The 21,054-nt window shown below is 41.2% G+C and overlaps 1 protein-coding gene across 5 annotated transcripts; it reads left to right on the forward strand.

The window, feature by feature from the left end:
- Positions 1-4,282: 4,282 nt before the first annotated feature.
- On the forward strand, positions 4,283-20,880 carry IFNAR2 (interferon alpha and beta receptor subunit 2). 5 transcript variants are annotated; one of them, XM_040584943.1, is made up of 10 exons: positions 4,425-4,552; positions 5,500-5,688; positions 7,538-7,634; positions 10,916-10,957; positions 11,289-11,418; positions 12,443-12,606; positions 14,923-15,095; positions 15,842-16,004; positions 16,441-16,565; positions 19,546-20,880. In XM_040584943.1, exons 3-10 carry the CDS (start codon positions 7,544-7,546, stop codon positions 20,230-20,232), a joined length of 1,575 nt encoding a protein of 524 aa, XP_040440877.1. In that variant the 5' UTR covers positions 4,425-4,552; positions 5,500-5,688; positions 7,538-7,543; the 3' UTR covers positions 20,233-20,880. The 5 variants fall into 5 exon arrangements, with proteins under 5 accessions (XP_040440878.1, XP_040440877.1, XP_040440875.1 ...); XM_040584941.1 differs by having other exon boundaries at positions 4,433-4,552; positions 5,454-5,688; XM_040584942.1 differs by having other exon boundaries at positions 4,437-4,552; positions 5,449-5,688.
- The last annotated feature ends 174 nt before the right edge of the window (positions 20,881-21,054 follow it).

The following is a 21,054-nucleotide window of genomic DNA, read 5'->3' on the forward strand; positions in this document are numbered from 1 at the left end:
TGCCATGTGCGTTTAGCTGCTGTGCTTACTCCTCCAGTTCTACAGCAGCAGTTGCACTCACAGACCCACCCACAGCTGGCAATTCTTTGCCTTGTCTAGATACCACAGTAGCTGCAAAGGTGAAACAGAATGATATTTTTGTCAAGCACCAGGCTGGGTAGTTGTGATATGCTTAGAATACTTTGGACCTCTGAACAACCTCCATAAGCTTTGGCCTGCACAGACAGCAACGGTCTGACCCTGTGTTGATCATGACTGATCAGATTTTCCTTCCAGACAGCCTTGCATTCAAAAACTGAACAGCAAAGTGACAACTGAAAAGAGAGGGTGCTTACTTCACCAGCGTCAAAATCCAACTTTTAACCCAGCCATCGGGTGTTAAGATTCCTGCTCCAAATTCAGATAGAAAGTATTAAAACACAGAAGGAAATGTTTCTGCCATTGCCCTAATGAAAAAGCAACCACCCCTCTATATACCCAGAACGGAACAAATGGGTAACAATGACTTCTTCTATGTTAGTTGGCCTTTTGTAAACTTTGCTTTTCTTATATGAGTTTTGAAACTAGTTCTAAAACTTCCTGCTCTTTTACCAATCATGTGTGGCACGGGTTAGCAGTGGCACATTTAATCCTGAGGATTAATTTTACTGTAAATTAAATTTGCTTCATTGTAACAGATGAATCACAATGAACTCTCCAGATTATTTTATGTAACCTTATATTGCAAAAAGAGAAACTGAGAAATATAGGGCAGATGTCTTCGTTGATAGGAAATTTAGCACCTCAGTTACTTCCTCAAAATACCTGCCTTCCTCCTCAGTATCAGCTTTACACCATGTTTCACATGTAATGAGCTGTTCTTCATTCAGTGTGGACCTTGTGCAAGCAATGTATCAGACGATCTCTCAGAGAGCAACTGATCAACCAGCTGCATGCGCACTAACAGATATGTATGTATAAACACACACATATGCACATACACACACACATTAACAGAACTAAGAAAATAATTGTCTGCGATATGAGTGTATTTAGTCTGTGCAATTTCTTCCCAATTTTCTTTGAAGAATAATGTCAGTGTTTACTAGGACAGAGCTCAAGGCCTGACCCCCTATTGCACTTACAAATCCTACTGGCAATTTTTCACATTAATTACAAGAGATGGAGCCATTCTCTACATTAAACACCAACACCAAAACCAATTAACCAACCAAAAACAACCAAAAAAACCTACTAGAGATTTCATTGCAGAATCTTATTCCTGGTATAGCTGAGTATCCCTTTGATTTCAGCACAATTTTTCTTTCATGGCAAATGCAAGCTGAGCTGCCAAAATTGGGAGGTTTTATACTTTGCACTATACAAATCTTCACAATTCCTTGCTTGTAGTCCTACCCTTATCCCCACCTGTGCTGGGTCAGTACCTGAGTGAGAGTACTTTGCTGAGTGCTCCAGAATCAGGAACAGCTAGAGGTGGAAGTAATAATTCAGCACCCAAGGATACATTTATTTCTAAGTCACAGACAGATCATGGGATAGGAGGTAATTTATATTTACATTGGTAATAGCGATGACCTGGTGACTTGACCAAAAATTTGTGAAAACTGAGTTCTAGCTCTTCTTCACCACCAACATACAGGATAACCTCAGACAAGTAACTTCTGACTTTAATCCTAGTTACCAGAACTGCCAACAACATGTAATTCATCCTAAAATCACCAGGGGGTGGAAGGGTCATGCACCTGTGAAAACACACCTTCTTACCTCTCTGCTTTAGTCACCTCACCTATGAAATAATACTATTTTTCCCATTCTCTGCAAAGGGCTCTGAAGCCCACAGAAAGAAAGCCCTACTTAAATAGAAGTAAAAAGTATGGTATTATGAAAAATTAGTTCAAATAAGGAAAGTCTGAAAATAAATAAATATATTTTAAAAAATAATCAAATGCAGGAAAGGCATAATGCTAGGAATGGGAAACAATGTAAGAAAGACCTTGAGGCTAGCTGGAAAAGACACATTCTACATGAAGGAAGAAAGTAGAATGTTAACAGATACCACATGTAAGCGAGAGGGATTTAAACTTACAAAAGGACCAAGCTCTCTTCAGGTAATTCAGCAACCCTGCAGCTCAAGGATACGCTACACCAGCCAAGGGAACAATTCAGCTCTGGGTACTCTGTTAGTCTGAGTGAAAAGAATAAGCCGGCAGCCATCGAAAGGAAAAAGCAAAGGCAAAAAAAGACATATCCTAAAGTTAAAATATTCCGAGACACCAGAGACTGTGAAGTTGGCCTTGAGCATGGGTAAAGCACAACACAGGCACCAGCACACAACTGACATTGCAAACTGCAATTTTACTGCAAGTTTACAACCAAGCTTACTCAGCAGTCACTGCACAGATGGAAACAGTTCCCTGTAGCCAGTAGCTGGGAACCTATAAAAAGAGAACCTGATCCACTGGATCTTCAGCTACACCTTATCCAAAAGGCTTCCTTGGAAATGTTTTTCACAGTTTTCCTGGCTTTTTTGCCAGTCACCCCTGCTGAAGGCTGGTGTCCTCACTCATCCCAGCAAAATTCTTCTCCCTTCACCCCTACAAATATTGGTGAATAACAGTCTGCCACAACATGGTCACCTTTTCACTGGCTTCCTCATCACAAGGTAGGTAGGTAGATAGGTAGGCAGGCAAGCAGGTGAAAGAGTCCCTGCATCTGAAGAATCAAGGGCAAAGTAGCTGATTCCTGCATGAGCCAAAGCTGCTGAACTCACTGTTCAACCCTCCTGCTGTTGCTCAGTTAAGCTTTTTTCCCCTCACCCTTCTCTCTCCCCCATACAATGGAGCCAATGACTTGAACGTTACTTCATCCCTCCTCTACCTAGGCCAGACAGAAGATTCTCTGGATGACCAAGTGACAACATCATCACTGGAGACAACGAGAAAGGCTGGCGAGAAAGCTGAAGATCTCACTTTTTGCTGTGTTTATAGTTTAAAGAAGTGGAGAGACAAGAAATGATCAGAAAAAAGGAGAAGGAAATGTTAAGAGAAGAAAAGCACAGCTAAATTTCAGCATCTTCAACACAAAGTGCTGAGAGACCACAAGAGCCAGTGAATTAATCTGATAGGCAGGAAAACAACGGAGTTTGGGAAACCTCTGCAAAGATGGCAGAAAATTGGGAAGAGGTTTCAGTAAACATAATGCTGGAAAAGCAGCTGAAAAATAGAAAGACTTACAGGTAAAACAGCCTTAAGAAAAAAAATGTGTGCTGGAACAAGTGAAACAACAAGAAAATAAAAATCAGAGTTTAGGAGACCTTTATGTTTGGGTAGGCAGAAGCTGAGCGAGCCATGGGAAGGTAGTGTCAGAGGTATAAAGCAGATGTAGGCATGTCGGAAGGCACAGTACTGTGGTGGCAGAACTGATCACAGCAGAGTAACATTAAAATTTCACTTGCCCTTCTGATTTTCATTCCAGGCTCTGCTTCCAGATAAACGTTCTGCCCTTCAAAAAGCTAGTTGGGAACGGGAGTCGGAAAACACAAATCATGGTGCCACATATCATACTTGTAAGACAAACTGATGCAAAGACGTACAGTGAATTTAGCCTGGAGTTTCTAGTCAGAACTGGGACTTTTTCAGTTTACATCTGCGATCTAACGTTATTTCTTCATGAAGCAAAATGGGGGAAAAAAACTGTCTTCATACATGATCTATTCATGTGTTAAAGCAATAGATATATTTAACCAGAAAGTCTGTAGGTGCCTAAAAGATGGTGATGGGAAACCTCTGGTTGCTTTGCCTCGTACAGCTGAAGGAGATGTAGCGTAACCTCACGTCCCACCGCCAAACAACTCCCGAAATTACGTGTGTCTCCATGAGGGACGAAACCCACGGTGGAGGAAAGGGGCAAGGAGGTGTCAGTGAGGCCGCAGGGGCTGCGGACATAGCCATGAACCACACCTGGCTTCGCACCCCTCACCTCAGGTAGGTGCCAGAGCTCATGAGGATCGCTCACGCGGCAGACACGGGATGTATTCAACGCCACAGAATTCCTGTTCCCGCCTGCAGAAAACGCCCGGGCAGAGGACACCTCACCCGTTTCGGTGCCCATCAAGGCAAATCTTTACAGAACCTTCCCAGCAGCACCGCCCCGCGTCGGGACCGCGGAGAAGGCGGCGGGGGAGCTGCGCAGCGCCCCGCGGAGGCCGAGGCCTCCCTCACGGGGACGAGCATTGCAGAGCGGGGGAGGGGCGCGGGGGGGCGCGTAAAAGAAAGCGAAACAAGGGCGGGAACCGGTTTCCGCGGGTGCGGGAGGGGAGCTGCGCGCCGCCCGGGCAGCCGCCGGCCAGGCGCAGGCCCCGCGCCGGGTGAAGCGGTGCCCCCCGGGCGCTGCCCCGCTGCCCTACCCCGGGGCGGGGCGGGCCGCGCGCCGCAGCGCCCCCTCCGCCATTTCCCGTTGGGCGTCGGCGGCCCGTGCGTCTCCCTCGGACCGACAGGGCAGCCATGGGGATCTGGCGCGGAGCGGAGCCCGCAGGCATGCCGCCTGCTGCGAGGTACGGCTGGGGCGGCGGCGTCACCCCGCTTCGCCTTAGCGGGTCGGGGTGCCCGTCTGCGGCGTGGGGCGTTGGAGCTGTTGCGTTACGGCCGCCGGAGCGAGGGCTGGGCCGGCCCCTAACGGCGCCAGGCCCGGGCCGGCGCCGCTGCCGCGGTGCGCTCCCGCCGCTCCCTCGGGGAGGGGAGGCGCCGGCGGCGGGCGGCGGCTCCTGGAGGACGGTCTCCCATCGCCGTTGGCGCTTGTCGGGCGCGTTGTGGAGGCCGTTGTCGGCCGGATTCCGCGTCCCCGCAGCGCGTTGTGGCGCAAACCCGGCCGAACCGCAGATGGAAACGGCGGGTTGTTGGGATCGCCCCGCCGGCAGTGTCACCCAGTGCAAAACTGACCCTAGCGACACTCGGTGAGGTGCGTTTGTAGCAGGTTTTGGTGGCAGGTAATCGTGTAGCTCAAGGCCAGAAATCTGTAAGGGAAAACACAGCGGTGAACTGAGAGAGCCGCTTGTCGCAGGCGGTGTCGCGTCGTGCGCCCCCCGCCCCCCCGGAGCGGCAGGGGCAGCGCGGGGCTGTGCTGGGTGTGATGCTGCCCGTCCCACGGTGGTTCCTCCGCGCACGGCCTGGGCTGCCGGGCAGGAGCACTGCTGGCAGCGTGGGAAATGGGCTTCTGGTTAACAGGCTCGGGTCATTAGGGTTAAATGAGTTCGGTCTCCGTACAAGCGACTTACCCCTGCAAGGCCCATAGCGTTACAAGTTGATCCATACACTGTGTTACCCACGTCGGTTTGGAACATTCTTCTGCTGACTTCTGTGCCTGAAACATTTCCTGTGGTGTCTTGTCTCTCTGTCGATGTTCTGATAAGTAGATTTCTATAAATAAATACACCACCTGCTTGTTTCAAAGAACAGGGTGTGTTTTCTGCTTTACTGATGCCGAGCTTTTCTGAAATACAAGCTGGTGACTTCCAAAACTTCAAAGGCTGCTTTTTTTCTGATGAGAAGCAAATGCAAAACAACCCAATCGGAACTCCAGTTAAAAATGGGCTGCTGCCGAAGACTATGAGGAAGGATGAAGCTGAGTTTTGAAAGTGCTGGGGGCTTCACACAGCTCCCAGGGGAGTTACTGTGAGCCCAGGCTGATAAGGTGAGTGGGGGCTGGACTCACTAGGATTTGTATGACTTCTTTCCAGGAATTGCTGAAGAGCACGAGTAACAAAAGCTAATCAGAATTCTGACAGAAATAGTTTTCCCCTGGAATTTCCCCCAGAGCTTCACTGGCATTGATAGATCTGCAGAACACATCCGGATTTAGACAACTGTGCAAACTCTGAGATGAACCTGTTTTGTCATGTATTTAGCACCTTAGAATATGTAAGAAAAACATAACTTGGCTTTGAATATGCATCATGTAACACATATGTGGTGTTCAGCCTACAGAGCCACACATGAGCCACTTCAGATTCCAAGACTTATTCGTGACAGCATGTACAGCAGGGATCGAAAGTATGCGAGTAAATGTATTGCCTAATACTACATATGGAGTGCTTTGAACATGTCTTGTAACTAATTGCAAGGATGAAGGCATAAAAGAAATATTTTGCTAAGTGAATTCAGGATCCTCAAAGTTTTCCCTGTAAGAGAAAATTTGGAACAACCTGAAAAATCAGATCCTGCAGGTGTAACTTTGAAGTGACTGTGAAAGTAACATTGTTCTCTGTCACTTCTGAACAGAGCTGGTAACCTTGTTGAGTAGAAAGATACCTTTTTTTCCCCTGCTTGTGTAAGCTGTAAGTTTGAGCTGAATGAGAAAGTCAAATTATTTTGTCACATTTGCCAGCACCAAAACTACATGGACTTGATACATATGTGTGATTTCATTGCTTTCTAGTCTGCTGATAGCAGTGATAACCTTAAAGATTTTGTAATTAGTAAATCTTATCTTGGAAGACCAGTATTTTATATGCCCTAAATATTCCTCGTGCTTGAATGAATCAATAAAATGAACCAAACTGAAATGAAAAGAACATTCTCTTTGTCTGTGGAATGATTATAAGTTGCACTGATACAGGTTCTCAACTTTTATCCAATAACTTCATATAGTTTGAGCAGAGGAAGATTGGCATCTCAGATAGGTTTGAGGTTTTTTTAAAAATTCATCTGCTCTTACTGTGTTAAGTTTGACCATAGCACGTTTTGTCATGATTTTAATTTTTAAGCTGTTTGTTTTGCAGAGAAAATAATTTACATTGTATTTTAAAATCACTTAAAATTAAAAAACAATCTATTGGCATTAAACCCGAGTAGAAGATTCCTTGGAAATAGTTATACCCTTGCCTAGCTGTCTGTAGATGCATAGATTTTTCTTAGTATTATGCCTATAATTCAAAACCAGATCCTGCAAATATTAATGCTATGAGGATAATAAGTAAAGTAAAATAATAACGTGGAGGAGAGGGAATATTTTAATAGGCCTTATGTATTTTAAAAATTGTAATATAAACCTCATAACTTCTTTATAGTTACTAATTCTATAATTGGGGTTTTTTTCCTAACCTTCCTCTTGATCTACCCTCTTTTTGGAAACATTTTTTACAACAGTGGTGAGTTCTTGTAATATTTCAAATAAAGCCAAGCAATGTTTATTTTCATTGTATTTAATAAGTTGGAGTGAATGGTGTAGAATTTTCAGGGACTACCTTCATGCAAAAGTAATACAAATAACCATACAACGCTTTCTGTGTTTATTTGAAATGTTAAGAAACCTTTCCATGAGAAAAATGGAAAGTGCTATTGTAATAAAATTGCCTGTCTAATCTGATGATCCTTGCCCCACCCCACCCCTGATAACAGTAACTGTTTCAGTACCATTGCCTCCCCAAAAACACTGAAGAGGTTAAAATAACTCTTTGTACATAGACCTCGTTTTAATTGCAAGTAATGTACTAAGATGATTTGCTGAATGTGATTTTAAAATTATTATTATTTATTTGCAGGTACAGATGCAAAATGTTTATTTTATCATCAGTAGTTTATATTTCTTAATCACTGTGGAAACACTGATGGATGTACCAATGCATTTTTATCAGCTTGGTAAGTAGCCTGTACCTTTTATATTGCAAGAGCTAATTTTTCACTAACACTCCTCCTGGGTTACTGAAGTAAGATACCATCATCTTATTACAGAACCCTGCCTGGAGTAATTCACAGATTCAGGAATCTAGCGTATTATATTCTACGTACTCCATTCTATACATAAACCATGATCTTCCCGTAAGAAAGAAATGCTTTGAAACAGCATACTGCATTCTGCCTCTCTAAATGTCCAGTGAACTCTTAGTTGGATGTGTTGGCTTTTATTTTTTTTATAATTCTGATTATTTTTTTTTTCAGGATTTCTTAGTTTCTGGATTAGCAGGCGCAACAAACATAGTTTGTTGGCTGAGTAGTAGTTGTAGTGACAACTTGTTTTGATAAGGTCATTTAATTCTCTAAAAAAGATAAGGCAGCAAAGAAGATTCCCCATTCAGTTTACAGACTGTCTTTATTTCTCCAGTCTTGATTTTCCCAGTTATTTTGTCTAAGATAATTTTTTCCTTGTCTGTGCCTCTCACGTGAGAGTGCAAGGTACAAAATTTTGCAGCTCTCCAGCTATCTTTGCTAAACACGTTCGTTGAAACAAAGTTCTGAGGCAGTTTGAACTCTAGATGAAAGGAATTTGGAGAGGCATTTGAAAATCACAAATATATACAGAACAAAAAAACATTAATGTCAACAGGAAATATATCAGCAAGACATCTGACATGTGAGGTGGGTGGCATAAGAGATAATGGCAAAAGACTGCATCCCCTAATCCGAAGGGTTTGCTCCAAGGAAGCATGCCATTACTGGAGTCTGTGCACTGACACTGTTTCTGTGATGGGAATACCCTTTAATGTGCGAAGGGCTGTGTGTGTATTGGGAGAAGGGAAAATTCCTGCCACAGACAATTACAAATGTGAGCTTGCGTTCAGTTGAGCAATAACTGTTAAAGTATCGCTTTGTTGTTCATATTCACTGGATGTTTTTTCCAGATAGGTGATCTGTTACAAGTTATTTGTTCTACTTGTAACTGCACTTCTCTAAGGGGTTGTTTATTATTCAGTCGTAACATAGAAGGACAAGTGCAAAAGGAAGATGTGCAAGAGAGGATGTCTGTGGTTTGAATGGCAAAATGAAGCTTGAGAAAGATGAATTTTCTGTCTTGTGGAAATATAAATTTGCTGCATGTGCAAAACCCAAGTGAGCTGCTTAATCTCTTTGCATCTAATTTCAGAAGGGATGCTGGGAGCATAGTTTAATATTTGTGAGACAGAAGTCCAAAGAGCCAGAGTTATAAGAGATACTTGGCTAAATATCCATCCCAAATGATTTCAGCAAACTTGGGTGCCCAAGTGTATTTGTGTGCACTTCTTGTGTGTGCGCACTGCTAATTAAAGAGCAATTTTTAAGGCACTTCTCTGCAGCCATAAAGATTCTGTGCAGATATCTCTTTAATTAATTGAGTAGAAAATTTTTTCTTTTCCAGTGCTGTCTGCAAAAGCAGACAAGGATCATAAGTAATTGCAGTAATCCATTAGGAAATTCTCCAAGTGTGTCTGGGACAGGACAGTCCCCACTGACTCACTACTATTCTGAATTCCCTCTGCTTTACCAGGAATATGTATTCTATACTATGTTTTACATAGTCGGGGGTTGGACCAGATGACCTCCAGAGGTCCCTTTCAACCTCAGCTGTTCTGTGAGAGTCCTGTCCTATCCATTATTTTTAAATCTCCATAAGGATTGTTTTAATTTTTTATGAGGTATGTCCCAGATTTCTTTGTCTTTTCACAGTCATTCTTAGTGATATATCTTGTTGAGACATCAGGCAGTTCTGTTACCTTATTTGTCATAGCGTGGCACTTGAGAACCTCAGTTGTGGACCAGAGTGCTGCTGTGTTCGTTGCTGTACAAATGTAAAGTCAAAGACCTGTGTCATGCTACAGAAGTTATCATTCTAATTGAGATGAGGAGAATAAAACAAAATCTTAAGGCAGTAGTAATCAACACAGTTCAACAGAGGTAGCAGGCCAGCAGTGTTTTGGGTATTGTCATATTTCAGGGTAGAAGGTTTAGGTGTCAAGACAAAACGAGTTCATGGAGAACAGTTTTAGGGAAAATATTGAAGTAACTTTGCAGATATTTCCATGGAGTTTGTCTAAAGCATGAGGAAAAAAATATGCATGTCTGAAATTAAACTAAACTTCTTTGGCCAACTGAATATGGGAGTCAGCATTTCCTCAGCAGGACAGACCACAAAATGCCTTTGAAATGAGGACAGGAAGTTTGTATTTGTTGCAGTCAGAAAGCAGAAGGGAGATGAAGGATCTTGAAAAAAATCAGAAGGGTCAGAAAAAAGAATTTCAGGAATGTTACTGATGCCCCATGCTGAAAAGATGAATGATGCAAGACTGGGTTGGTTAAGCAAAAGAATTCTGGGTACAATGAGAATCTGGTTGGCAGTCTCTTAATGAAGGTTATGCAAGAACATGGGGGGACCTCTAGAACATCAGGATCTGCAAGAAGGCTGGGTTCCAGAAATTACTTGGACAGTAGGCCCGACTGACAGGCTGAATATGGCCTTAACCATACCCTGTAACAGAAGTGTTGCAGTACCTGTTGTTGTTCTGTTTTCTTTTCTTTTGCAAGCAGGGAATAGAATGCTGTAAGCACTCACAGGGAAATGTTACAGAAACAGGACACAAAATAGACAGGGAGTTATTAAACAGAGCCTGAAATGGGGAGTTACAGGAGTTAGCTGACTGAAGACAATGAGTAATGCACCAACAACTACAGCCTTGAGGACTCCCCACATTTAGCAAAGAAGGACATCTGTGAAGATCAGTAATGTACTTCAAGCAGTAATAGTATATATTCCCAAACCAGTTTTAAGTTTCTTGTTGTGACTTAAAGTGGTGTTTAATAGACAGAGTGAGCTACCTGAAACAGTCAGAATCCTCTAAGACAATAGTTGCTAAGAACATCTAAAGTACGTTTTTTCACACTGAGTCTCAAACCTCATCTGGCAGGGATCAGCATAAGCCTGCACCACAGTGTAGTTATCAAAGAACTAGCCCCTGGGAGCGTCGGATTAATGACAGAGGCTGGAAGGGGACATCCCATACTCTGGGGAAGGAGGGAAGGGTAGAGGAAAGTAGGAAGATGATGTGAAAGGAAGAAACAGTTCCACTGAGGGAACACTGAGTATTGTCTCTAATTGTTGCAGATTAATATTGCTAATAGTCAGATATTGTAGACATACAAATGCATTAATACATAGTTTCATTTTCCAGTGTACATCATCATTCTGTCTGCAGCTTGTTGCAGCTTGTCTGGTAAGAGTTTTTATTGTCTTTCAAATGCTTCTCCTAACACAGCTCAAAATACTTGCATATTCTCACCAACCATCATTTTAAAACTTCATGCTGTTTCAAGAACTTAATTGAAATATGATACGGGAGGACAGTCCTTTGCATTGTTGTTTCTATTGTGCTTGAACTCTGCTCTGTGGTTGCTTTATTTTGAGGCAAGTATTAGGCTCCTCTAATTGGGTTTATTTATTAGAATTGTTGCAATCTCACATTTGTTTGCCATTCATATTAGCGGGTTTTTTGTTCTTGATTGTGGGTTGTGTTTTGTTGTTTTTTTTTTTTTTCACCTTTCTAGAAAGATTTCTGGGAGGGCCACCTCACAACCTACAAATGGAATCATCCAATTTTCAGCATATTTTGTCCTGGCAGGCAAAAAGTGATCCAGCTCTTCCAACATACTATCGTGTGCTGTATACTGACCGCAGGCAAGTCTTATAGATACAAGCTTCACTTGTAATGTTTAATGACTCAAAATACTGGGGGTTTCTTGGTTTAGAATCATAGAATGGTTTGGGTTGGAAGGAACTTCAGTGATCATCTAGACCCAACCCCCTGCCATAGACATGGGCACCTTCTACTAGACCAGGTTGCTGAAAGCGCCATCCAGCCTGGCCTTGAACACTTCCAGGGACGGGGCATCCACAGCTTCTCTGGGCGACCTGTGCCAGTGCCTCACCACCCTCACAGTAAAGAATTTCTTCCTAATACTTAATCTAAATCTATCCTATTTCAGCTTAAAGCTCTTGTCCTGTCACTACACACCCTGGTAAAAAGTCCCTCTCCAGCTTTCCTGTAGGCCCCCTTTGGGCACTGGAAGGCTGCTGTAAGGTCTCTCTGGAGTCTTCTCTTCTCTGGGCTGGACAACCCTGACCCTCTGAGCCTCTCTGTAGGAGAGGTGCTCCAGCCCTCTGATCATCTTTGTGGCCCTCTGTGGCGTATGAAGGTACGGACCCTAAGTCAGTGAAGAAGTGAGATTGTTTTTGCATACATAAGTGTTAGTTACATACAAACGCTTATCTACCCAGGTTCTGCCCTGGAATGTGCCTGCATGCAGCAAGCACCTGGGAGTTTGTCTATGTGTAGCAAAGCAGTTGTTTGTTGTAAGCTGTTCATGCACTTGCGATTTCACTGCCTAATGTGGCCATTTATCTGTACACTAACAGCTTTGTCAATTCAGCCTTGCTTCTCTATAAGGTCAACTTATTTTAGTACCCTACAGCCCTCCTCTGGACTTGCTCCAACAGGTCCATGTCCTTCCTGTGTTGAGGGCCACAGAGCTGAATACAGTACTCCAGGTGGGGTCTCATGAGAACAGAGTAGAGGGGGAGAATCACCTCCTTCGACCTGCTTTGTCTGTTTTTCCACTCGGAAATGTCTCCCTCCGTGCTTTCTTTTATCAGAGAATCCAGATTATTTTGATCTTTGTTTTTAACTTGGTTTGATTTACAGGAACTGGAAGATTGCTAAACAGTGTTCAGATATTACGCAACTCTCCTGTAATCTGACAGATGATTTTAAAGAGACTTTTACTCAGTATTCTGCATTGGTTGAGAGCATCATAGGAACTGAAGTTTTCAATTCTTCTCTACTTCATTTTGCGCCACTTACTGATAGTAAGTTCTCTGTCTGCATTTGCTCATTTTAGTAGTTCATTTGTAGCTGATGTATAAATGATATTCTGCTAGCTTTATAGTAAGACACTCCAAACTAACTTGATCAGTAGCTTAACACTTTAAGACAATATGAATTTGTATATAATCTGTCATGTGTCAGTTACAAGACCTAGAATATATAGATAGCTTTCTAAAATTAATGGCTACAATAATTATGATAAATGGACAAGGCTCTGGTTTTGAAATCATATGTATATATATAAAATATACAGGAAATAGCATTGTGTCAAGCATTGACAAGCACAAAATAAAAATCTCTGATGCGCACAAGGTACATAAATTAAAGAAAAAACATATTGCTTTTATGACTTCAGTTAGTCAGTGTTAAGAGTTAAAGAAGTCCTATGTCTGCACTAGGTCTAGGGGAAGAGATTTACTTGTTTGTTCATCAGCCTGCTCTTTTCCCTTTCCTTCTGAAAGAAGATGCTTATTAGCTGCAACATACTCTAATGCTAGAGGTGGCTTCATCCTTAGTTCTGCTTAATACTCAGTTTTGAAGTAACAGAGACCAAGACTGAGGAACAACTGGAGGACTGTGGAGGAGAAACAAGTCATGTTACCTCTGAATTCAGCGCAGAGGTAGCTGCTGCTGTGTCCACTTAATACTCTCAGACATGATGAAAAATTGGAAGAGATGGGGAGAATAGCCACAAGGATAACTGAAGAATATGAGAACATCCATCTGAGGTGGAGGCCTTCAGTCTTTCAGACTTATTTTAAATAAACAGAAGGATAAGAAGATGCATTGACCACTAGTTAATGTGATGGCAGGCTTCTTCAGTCTTGTAAACACAGCATAACAGCATGCCCTGACTGGAAGCTGAAGCTTGATAAATTTTAGCAAGGAACAAGAGGCATGTTTTGAATTGACTGCTGGAACAAGCTGTCAGGTGCTCTGAATGATTGTCCATCACTGGCAACTTGTAACTTGAAATTGGATGTTTTGCTAGTAGTTCTCTAGTTTAAACCATAATCAGTTGAGTGAAGTGTTGTTTTCCAGGGTACAGGACTTAGATGAACCCTATAGTTTCTTGTTTTACTGTGCCTGAATATCAAAGAATAAATATTCTGAGAGATTTTCCTGCTGGCTGTAGTTGATATCAAATACCTACAGTGGAATCTCACTCCTGTTGATAAATGGATTTAAGCAAAGACAGAAAAGCTTCATAACAGAGTCAGGAGAACAACCACACTTGACTGTAACCAGATTTAAGCTAATGTTTATTTGTAACTTAAAAGATGAGAAAGGAGTAGGTGTGCAACCATTTCACTAGGGCATGCTTTCCTGTTTGAGAGTAGATGAAGGCTCACATTTGTTCTAAGTATAGAAACTTTTTTTACTATTTTCTACTCTGTATCAGGAACAGAAGTAGATAGCAAATGTGTATTGCTTCTTTGAATTTTGCAGAGGTTGGCAAACCAGTGTCCACCTTGATCAAAATGTTCGCGCTTCTGGAAAAGACAAAAGTGAAATGCAAACTCTAAATTTTCATGGGGTTTTTTCCCCTCACATACTATGCAGCAGTGGAGGATTACGTGGATAGTTTGTTTTCACACCATTTTCTAGCATTCCTACTTCTTTCCTGTGTTGGAGGAAAGAATATCTTAGGCTTGATTCACTATAGAAGTTCCTCTGATCTTGCTGGATGTGTAGTTTTGGAGAGAGGAGGGAATTAGTGTGCATAGCTCTTCCAACATATACATGTTCTGAGGATCTAAGCCTGAGAGATTGCTCTGAACTCAGTGGAAGTCTCACAGAAGTATAACTATGTTTTGCTAGGTCCTCTATCACACTGTTAGTAAGTCTTGAAGCTCAGCTGTCAAGTTTAGACCTGTAGCCTTCCTTGCAACCAGTGTGAGTATGTGCAGGGCTATATACCACTGAACTTTACAAAGATTCCTTCCAGACAGTGACTAGAAGATGATGATGAGCAAGAAAGTAATCAGTTTTTCCTATACATTAACTTCCGCTTTCCTCTCAAATAGATAAAAAGCTCACATATCTGTGGATCCAAAGCAAAGCCTCTGTCACCTTTCATCTTCTTCCCTCACCTTCCCTGCTTTCTGTTTTTAAAATCTAGTCACGCGGGAAAAGATCGTTTTACTAGGGAACTTAAATATTGCAAGGCCTTGTGGCTTTACAACAGTGACGTACTTTGGAATCTTAGTCAGGTATATAGCTGTCAGGGAAACAGGATTGGTACTGAATACATAATGTATATTTTTTCCAACTTTTTTTAATCTTTTTTTCAATAGCATTCCTGGGACCACCAGAAATTAATATCAGTTCCTGTCTCAACTGCATAAATGTTACCATAAAGCTGCCAACCTCTTACTACAGAGAAAATGGAAAGCTCCTGTCTTTAATTGATATATATAAAAGCCTTTATTATGTTATAACACTAAAAACACCTGATGGAGAGCATAAGGTAAAGAACTTTTTAGTTTATTAGTGCTTTAGGGGAGAAATACAGAAAGCATACAATGTCTCTGATGGTTAGCAGATTCACAGAAGAAAATATGTGAATGGAAGATACTTAGAAAAAAACAAAGAGAATGGCCAATGTAATCTTAGCTTACTTTTACTGCAGAGTAACAGGCCTAGAAGAAAAATACTAGTTGTCCCATATCCTTACCTGAAGTAAAGCACGGGGCACTGGCTCAAGTGATTATTCTCTGGGAGGACAAGGGAAAGACAGTTTAGCAGAAACTGCTAGCAGGTGTGTGCGCTGGAAGTTTTAAACAGCAGGTCAGACGGGTACCTATTGGGGATTTAATCGAAGTAACTCATTCTGCTGGCAGTCACAGAAGGACCTCAGCTTGCCTGCTGTGGATATTTTTCCCCTGATTTCTGAATCAGAATATCACTTGCAGTTTCAAATCTGTAGAATCTGTGTGAGGCTACTTCAAGGGGACATACTGTGATCAGTTGGAGAGAGCAGACAATTTATCTTTCATAACACAATATTTCACAAACAGGCATAAGGTAGGCATCTTGATATCAGCTAGAACTAGAGATGAAGCAGCTGTCTAGGTAAACTGCTGAGTTACTGTGCCAGTTTTTGCGGTTTTGCACGCTACTGCATTTCTCTGAAATAGCTATAACATTTTATCAGTGGCTGGGGATCTCTTTTTAGGCAAATACCTAACTTTAAAACATTGTATTTTATGGCAGAGGCCGCAGGAGGAAACCACTGAAGAAATTTTTAATACTGTCATTGAAGAATTGTATCCAAATAGAAATTACTGTGTGTCTGTTATGATCACTGCATCTATAAACAAACATTCCATCCCATCAGCCTGGAAATGTGTAACTGCGGACTCTGTAGCTGAACCAGGTAACTGTGCTGTGGTGCAAGAATGGATCATCTGACTTGATTATGTGCAAGTGGAGTGTTTTTATCTAGGAAGATTTGCAAGTCAGTCCTAAAAATAGTAAGAGAAAAAGTATCTTCTGTGTGATAAATGTTGTGGGGATTTATGTGAAATATAAAAACCCATCCACTTTGGGGCTATAAATCTATGTTATTCCTGTGAGCCATATAAATCTCCACTAACTGCATAAATAGTTATCAAAGATGGTGTAATTTCTTCTTTATTTCCTGAATCTAATTTGAGATCTGGTCTTGTTTTGACTTTGGACCAGATGACCTCCAGAGGTCCCTACTAGCCAAGATTATTCTGTGATTCTAAATAGCTATTCTGAATGTGAAATATGAAATGTGGTCATTGGAAACTTCATTCATGTATGTTTATTTGGCCGGGTTTTTTCAGTTGCAGATTATCATACAGCTGCAGTCGCAGGTGCTATGTGTGTTTCACTGATGTTAGCTGGTGTCCTGAAGTGTTTGCATGCAGGAGGTTATATTCTTCAAACAGAAGCACTTCCACGTGCCTTGGTATGTAATAATTCTCATATTTAAGCTTCCTGCTTGGAAGGAGGAAGTTTACTATCTGAAATTTCTAACCTGTGCGTTAGGTACAAGTTATGCAAGTACATATGTTTTAACTTGTAGTTTACTTATATCAAAGATAGTCTATAGGCTGCTAAATCTTGTCTGTTCTGTGGAACAGTCTTTTCAAAACAATTTCTTGCTACTTCTGTGACAAGTTACTAACAGAGATAGACATGTGATCATCCCACCTTACTCAGTGGTTGTCAGGCTGTACCTGGAATGTAGTGTCCAGTTCTCATCCCCACAGCCCAAGAAAGATGTGAACAGACTGGAGAGGGTCCAGAGAAGGGCCAGGAAGATGAGCAAAAGGCTGGAGAACCTGGCCTGTGAGGAAGGACTGAAGGAGTTAGGTCTTTTCTCCCTGGAGAAGAGAAGGCTCAGGGGGTACTTCATTACAGTATTCCAGTACTTAAAAAGCAGCTACAAACAGGACAGAAGCTCTCAAAACAAGGGACAATGGGCACAAGGTGCACCATGAGAGGTTTCATCTTGATATAAGAAAGAGATTTTTTTGCAGTGAGAACAACCAATCACTGGAACAACCTCCCCAGGGCTGTGGTAGAGTCCCCATCAGTGGAGGTTTTCAATATGCAGTTGGACAGGGTGCTAGCTGATATCATCTAGGCTCCCTCTCCATGAAAGGCTGGACCATAAATGGTCTTTCAAGTTCCTTTCCAGCCTGGGCTGTTCTATGATTCTGTGAAGTTAGAGGGGGTAAGCAGTAGTGAAGGGGAGAAGTTTCCCGCAAAGTAACTTTTAAATTAATTCTTTATGGTACACAGAAGCAGGCTAGGTCCTACAGCAGAACACCCAGGGTAAGACAGTTTACCTCTTGCCCTTTGAAAATTACCTTATATGTAAATCCTTCTTGCAGCAGACAAATTTCTCCTACTCTCTGAGCTAGGGCAATAACTCCAAAACAAAAGGCCTACTCCAGTTTTTAGGTGAAGTACATAGGGAAAAGACCTGTTCTCCACCGAGAAGGGCACTCTGAAAACATTCAGGAGCAATGTGTATCCATTGCTCCTTAGCAAAGCAATTTCTGGCACATTTTGCCTCTGTTACTTGATCCTACAGCATTGTACTCTAAGAACAAAACCAATTACCCCTATAATATTTTTCCATTTATCACACCAAAAATCAGAGCATTCCCTGAAGATTTGAGGGTAGTTTAGCCAGGTCCCTGATTGCTGGAGTTTAAAGAAATTTTGAGAGAGTCTACAACTGAAAGCAAGTATCTTAAACTTGCCTTCAAGGTCTTTTCTTTATGATGTTTCCATAGGAAAGTAAGCTGAAAAGACAAAAGGTAGCTTTAAGACCTAGTTGGGTATGGGCATATTTTTTCTGTAGTGATACATAAAAATGGCCTGGAGCTGGAAGCTTTGGTCTCATTATCACCAAAAGATGGGCCAGTTATTTAGGCACATCTGGAGAAGAGTCACTGTTAGTGCTCCAAGACTGACTTTTTTTTTTTTCTTAAAGCTATGCAAAGGAGTCAAGAACAGCATATGAGAAGTGCTAAAAGTAAAAAGTTCAGCAGTCTGTTAAAAGCAAGATCTGAATGGTTGTTGGAAATGATCTCACATACAGTAAATGAGAGCTTACTCTCAATTCACCTCAACAAGGAGACAAAGGATCTTCAAAGGCCTTCATAGAGATGAGATACTGCTTTGAGGAAGCAGTTTTTAAAGCATATTTGTTTCTCAGGAAACCTGACTCTGCTTTGTAATGTCAACAGTAGCTTCTCAGTCAAAGGAAAAATCCTATTTACTGAAATCAGACATACCTTGCAGGTCCTCAACCTTCCAGTTTCACAGGTGTCTCATACCATAGGTTGGGATTCACTTACATGGAGATACATCTCTGCCAGAAAAGTATCCTAGCTGTTAGTTCCAAACTGTTACTAGCAAGTGCAGGATCCCTTCTCTGGGCAGCCTGATGTCCATCTTCCTTCTCCGGTCTCAGGAATGATTTATTACTGTACTCTGTTATAAATTGGCATTAGTGAAAATGATGCCTGATAGTAGAACACTTAGTAGGAGAAAAAGGATATTCATATGCAAGATAACTCTGCCAGAATCTAGAGCTGGCATAGTATCTTAGAAACTAACTCTTGAACCAGGCTGTCATGATCTACCTGAATATTGGAGTTGGATGAAAACAAAAAGCAAAGGAAGATAAAAGAAACAATATAGCTCTGGAAGAAAACTTTAACCCTATTGGGTTTTCAGCATAAATATTTTACATTTTCTACAAACATATCCAGAGCAGATTGGTATCAACTTTTCCTAAGACTTTTTTCCTCATGTTTCTGTCCTTTACTATGTCATTACCTTCATATCCCTAAGACTGCTGAACACGACTTTGCCAAGTAGTGTCTAAGGCTAGTTGTTGGGGGTTTTTTGTCAGCATTTTCCCCCAATGCTGTAAATATAGCGTAGAGTAAAGCTGAGAAAGTGACTTGCTTCAAGTGGTACATTTCTAAAGGACATTAAAATTGATCATCCTATAAGGCTTCTCTTTTGCAGGGTAACAGCAAGAGGTAATAGAGAGTTGCAAGACTCACCTCAGGTTTAAACTTGTATTTCTAAAATGAGCTTTTAGTCTTAGAAAGATATCAAAAATTACAATTAAAACATTTAGTACCTGACACTGCTTGGCAGTAGTGTCATTTCTTTGAGGCTCTCCTGTGCTGTGTGCCTTGATTTATAGTGAAGGCTGTCACGTTTACAGGAACAGAGAAGAGGGAACAATCCTAGATGCCCTAAACTCTGCAGAAAAAGCATAGAAGCACAGAAGCAGCATAGAAGGATTTGTTTGTTTGGCAAGCTCATGACTGGGGGTACTTTTTTCATATTTTCTTTTGCGTGTGTGCAAATTTGGCTGATTTTTTTGTTTGTTTTAATTCACTTTGCTCTTTTAGGTGTTCATAAGGACATTAACCTATTCACCTTGGACGTTTGAATCTGAAAAAATAGCCTCTGTAGAGATCATCTACAAAGAGATGAAGAAAAAGACAAATGAATCTAGTGGTGGTGTCAGTGATGAAGATGACAGTGATGACAGTGAAAGCAATGCCATAAATAATCATGACTATACAAGGCGTGATATTTTAAGTAGAGTACCTCATTTCTCTGACACATCGAATGTATTTGTGCCGTATTCTACAGATAGTACATGTGATGACAGCAGCAGCCAGGCAAGTGAAAATCCAGATGCTAACCCAGAAGATTTTGAAAACCATGAGATGGACGTTGAAGAAGACAAAGACACAAGTAGTGAGTTACTTAATCCTTTCTCTAAGGTAAATAGTAACTATTCTTCTAGGCAAAGAGAGAGTCCTTGCTTTACCATTGACTTAAAAACTGTGCTGTTGGGAGCCTCTGAAGAGAACGTGGATAGTTCTGCAGCTCTTCTTTCTTCCCAAGAAGATGCAGTTGACTGGCAATGTGCTCGTGCTTTTGAAGCAAATCTGGATGACACAGAAAACATGCAGAAACCAAACTGTCATAATGACTCTCAGGAATGGCAAAATTCCTGTCATTCTTCTGATGAAAGTGACTCATCAGATTCAGATATGGAGCAAAACACTGAATACATAAGAAGATGATTGTGAGAACTACTATTATTTCATAACATACAGATTGATAGTGTCCAACTTTTATTTCTGGACTCAACATACTGATCTTGTCTTTTTTAAACATTCCATGAATATATGTCTGAACCCTTAAAATATGTAACACTCATTTTTAATAAATAAAATCTGATCTCTCCAGGTTGTTCCAGGTATGGTTCAGGTTGGATTATCTACAGAGAAACAAAAATGACTATTCAGATGCAGCAGAAAGAGTAGCTATTTCATTTTGCAGTTTGGTAGTGAATTTACTTTCTAGCTGTTATGAAGTAAATATTTTTTTCGTAGTAGTATGGTGGCTGCTTTTTAAGTTTTTCTTTTTTATTCAGCTCTGTGGATGGATTACTCTGAAACCTGTTTTGCTGGATGGATTGCTGTATTCAAGTCAGTTCACTGACGTCTACATTTGTGCAGAGAAAGCTGATAAGTGAAATCGTGAGGGCATAGATAAGAATACTCAGCTTATAAGAGTTCTTACTGTGAATCAAGGCATTAAATATACCTTTTAATGATATTTTTTTGTAATATGACTGCATAATATATATACAAATATAGTTTTAAAGTATGACATTTAAAAGTTACTGTGGTGTACAGTTTAATACTTGTGCCTCAAAAAGAATTTTTTTCATATCCCTGTCTGATTTATTTTTTTTTACTGTGAGTCTTGCATGCCTTTGAAAAGCTACCTGAGTTAGCCTGCTAAGATTTTACTCTTTATGCGAAGGTTTTTAGGTATCACATAGCTGAAAAAAAACCCAGCTGTTTTCACCTTGCATTGATCTGTTCAGGTACTACTTT

The sequence above is a fragment of the Falco naumanni genome, chromosome 2 (genome assembly GCF_017639655.2).
Source record: "Falco naumanni isolate bFalNau1 chromosome 2, bFalNau1.pat, whole genome shotgun sequence".
NCBI lineage: Eukaryota > Metazoa > Chordata > Aves > Falconiformes > Falconidae > Falco > Falco naumanni.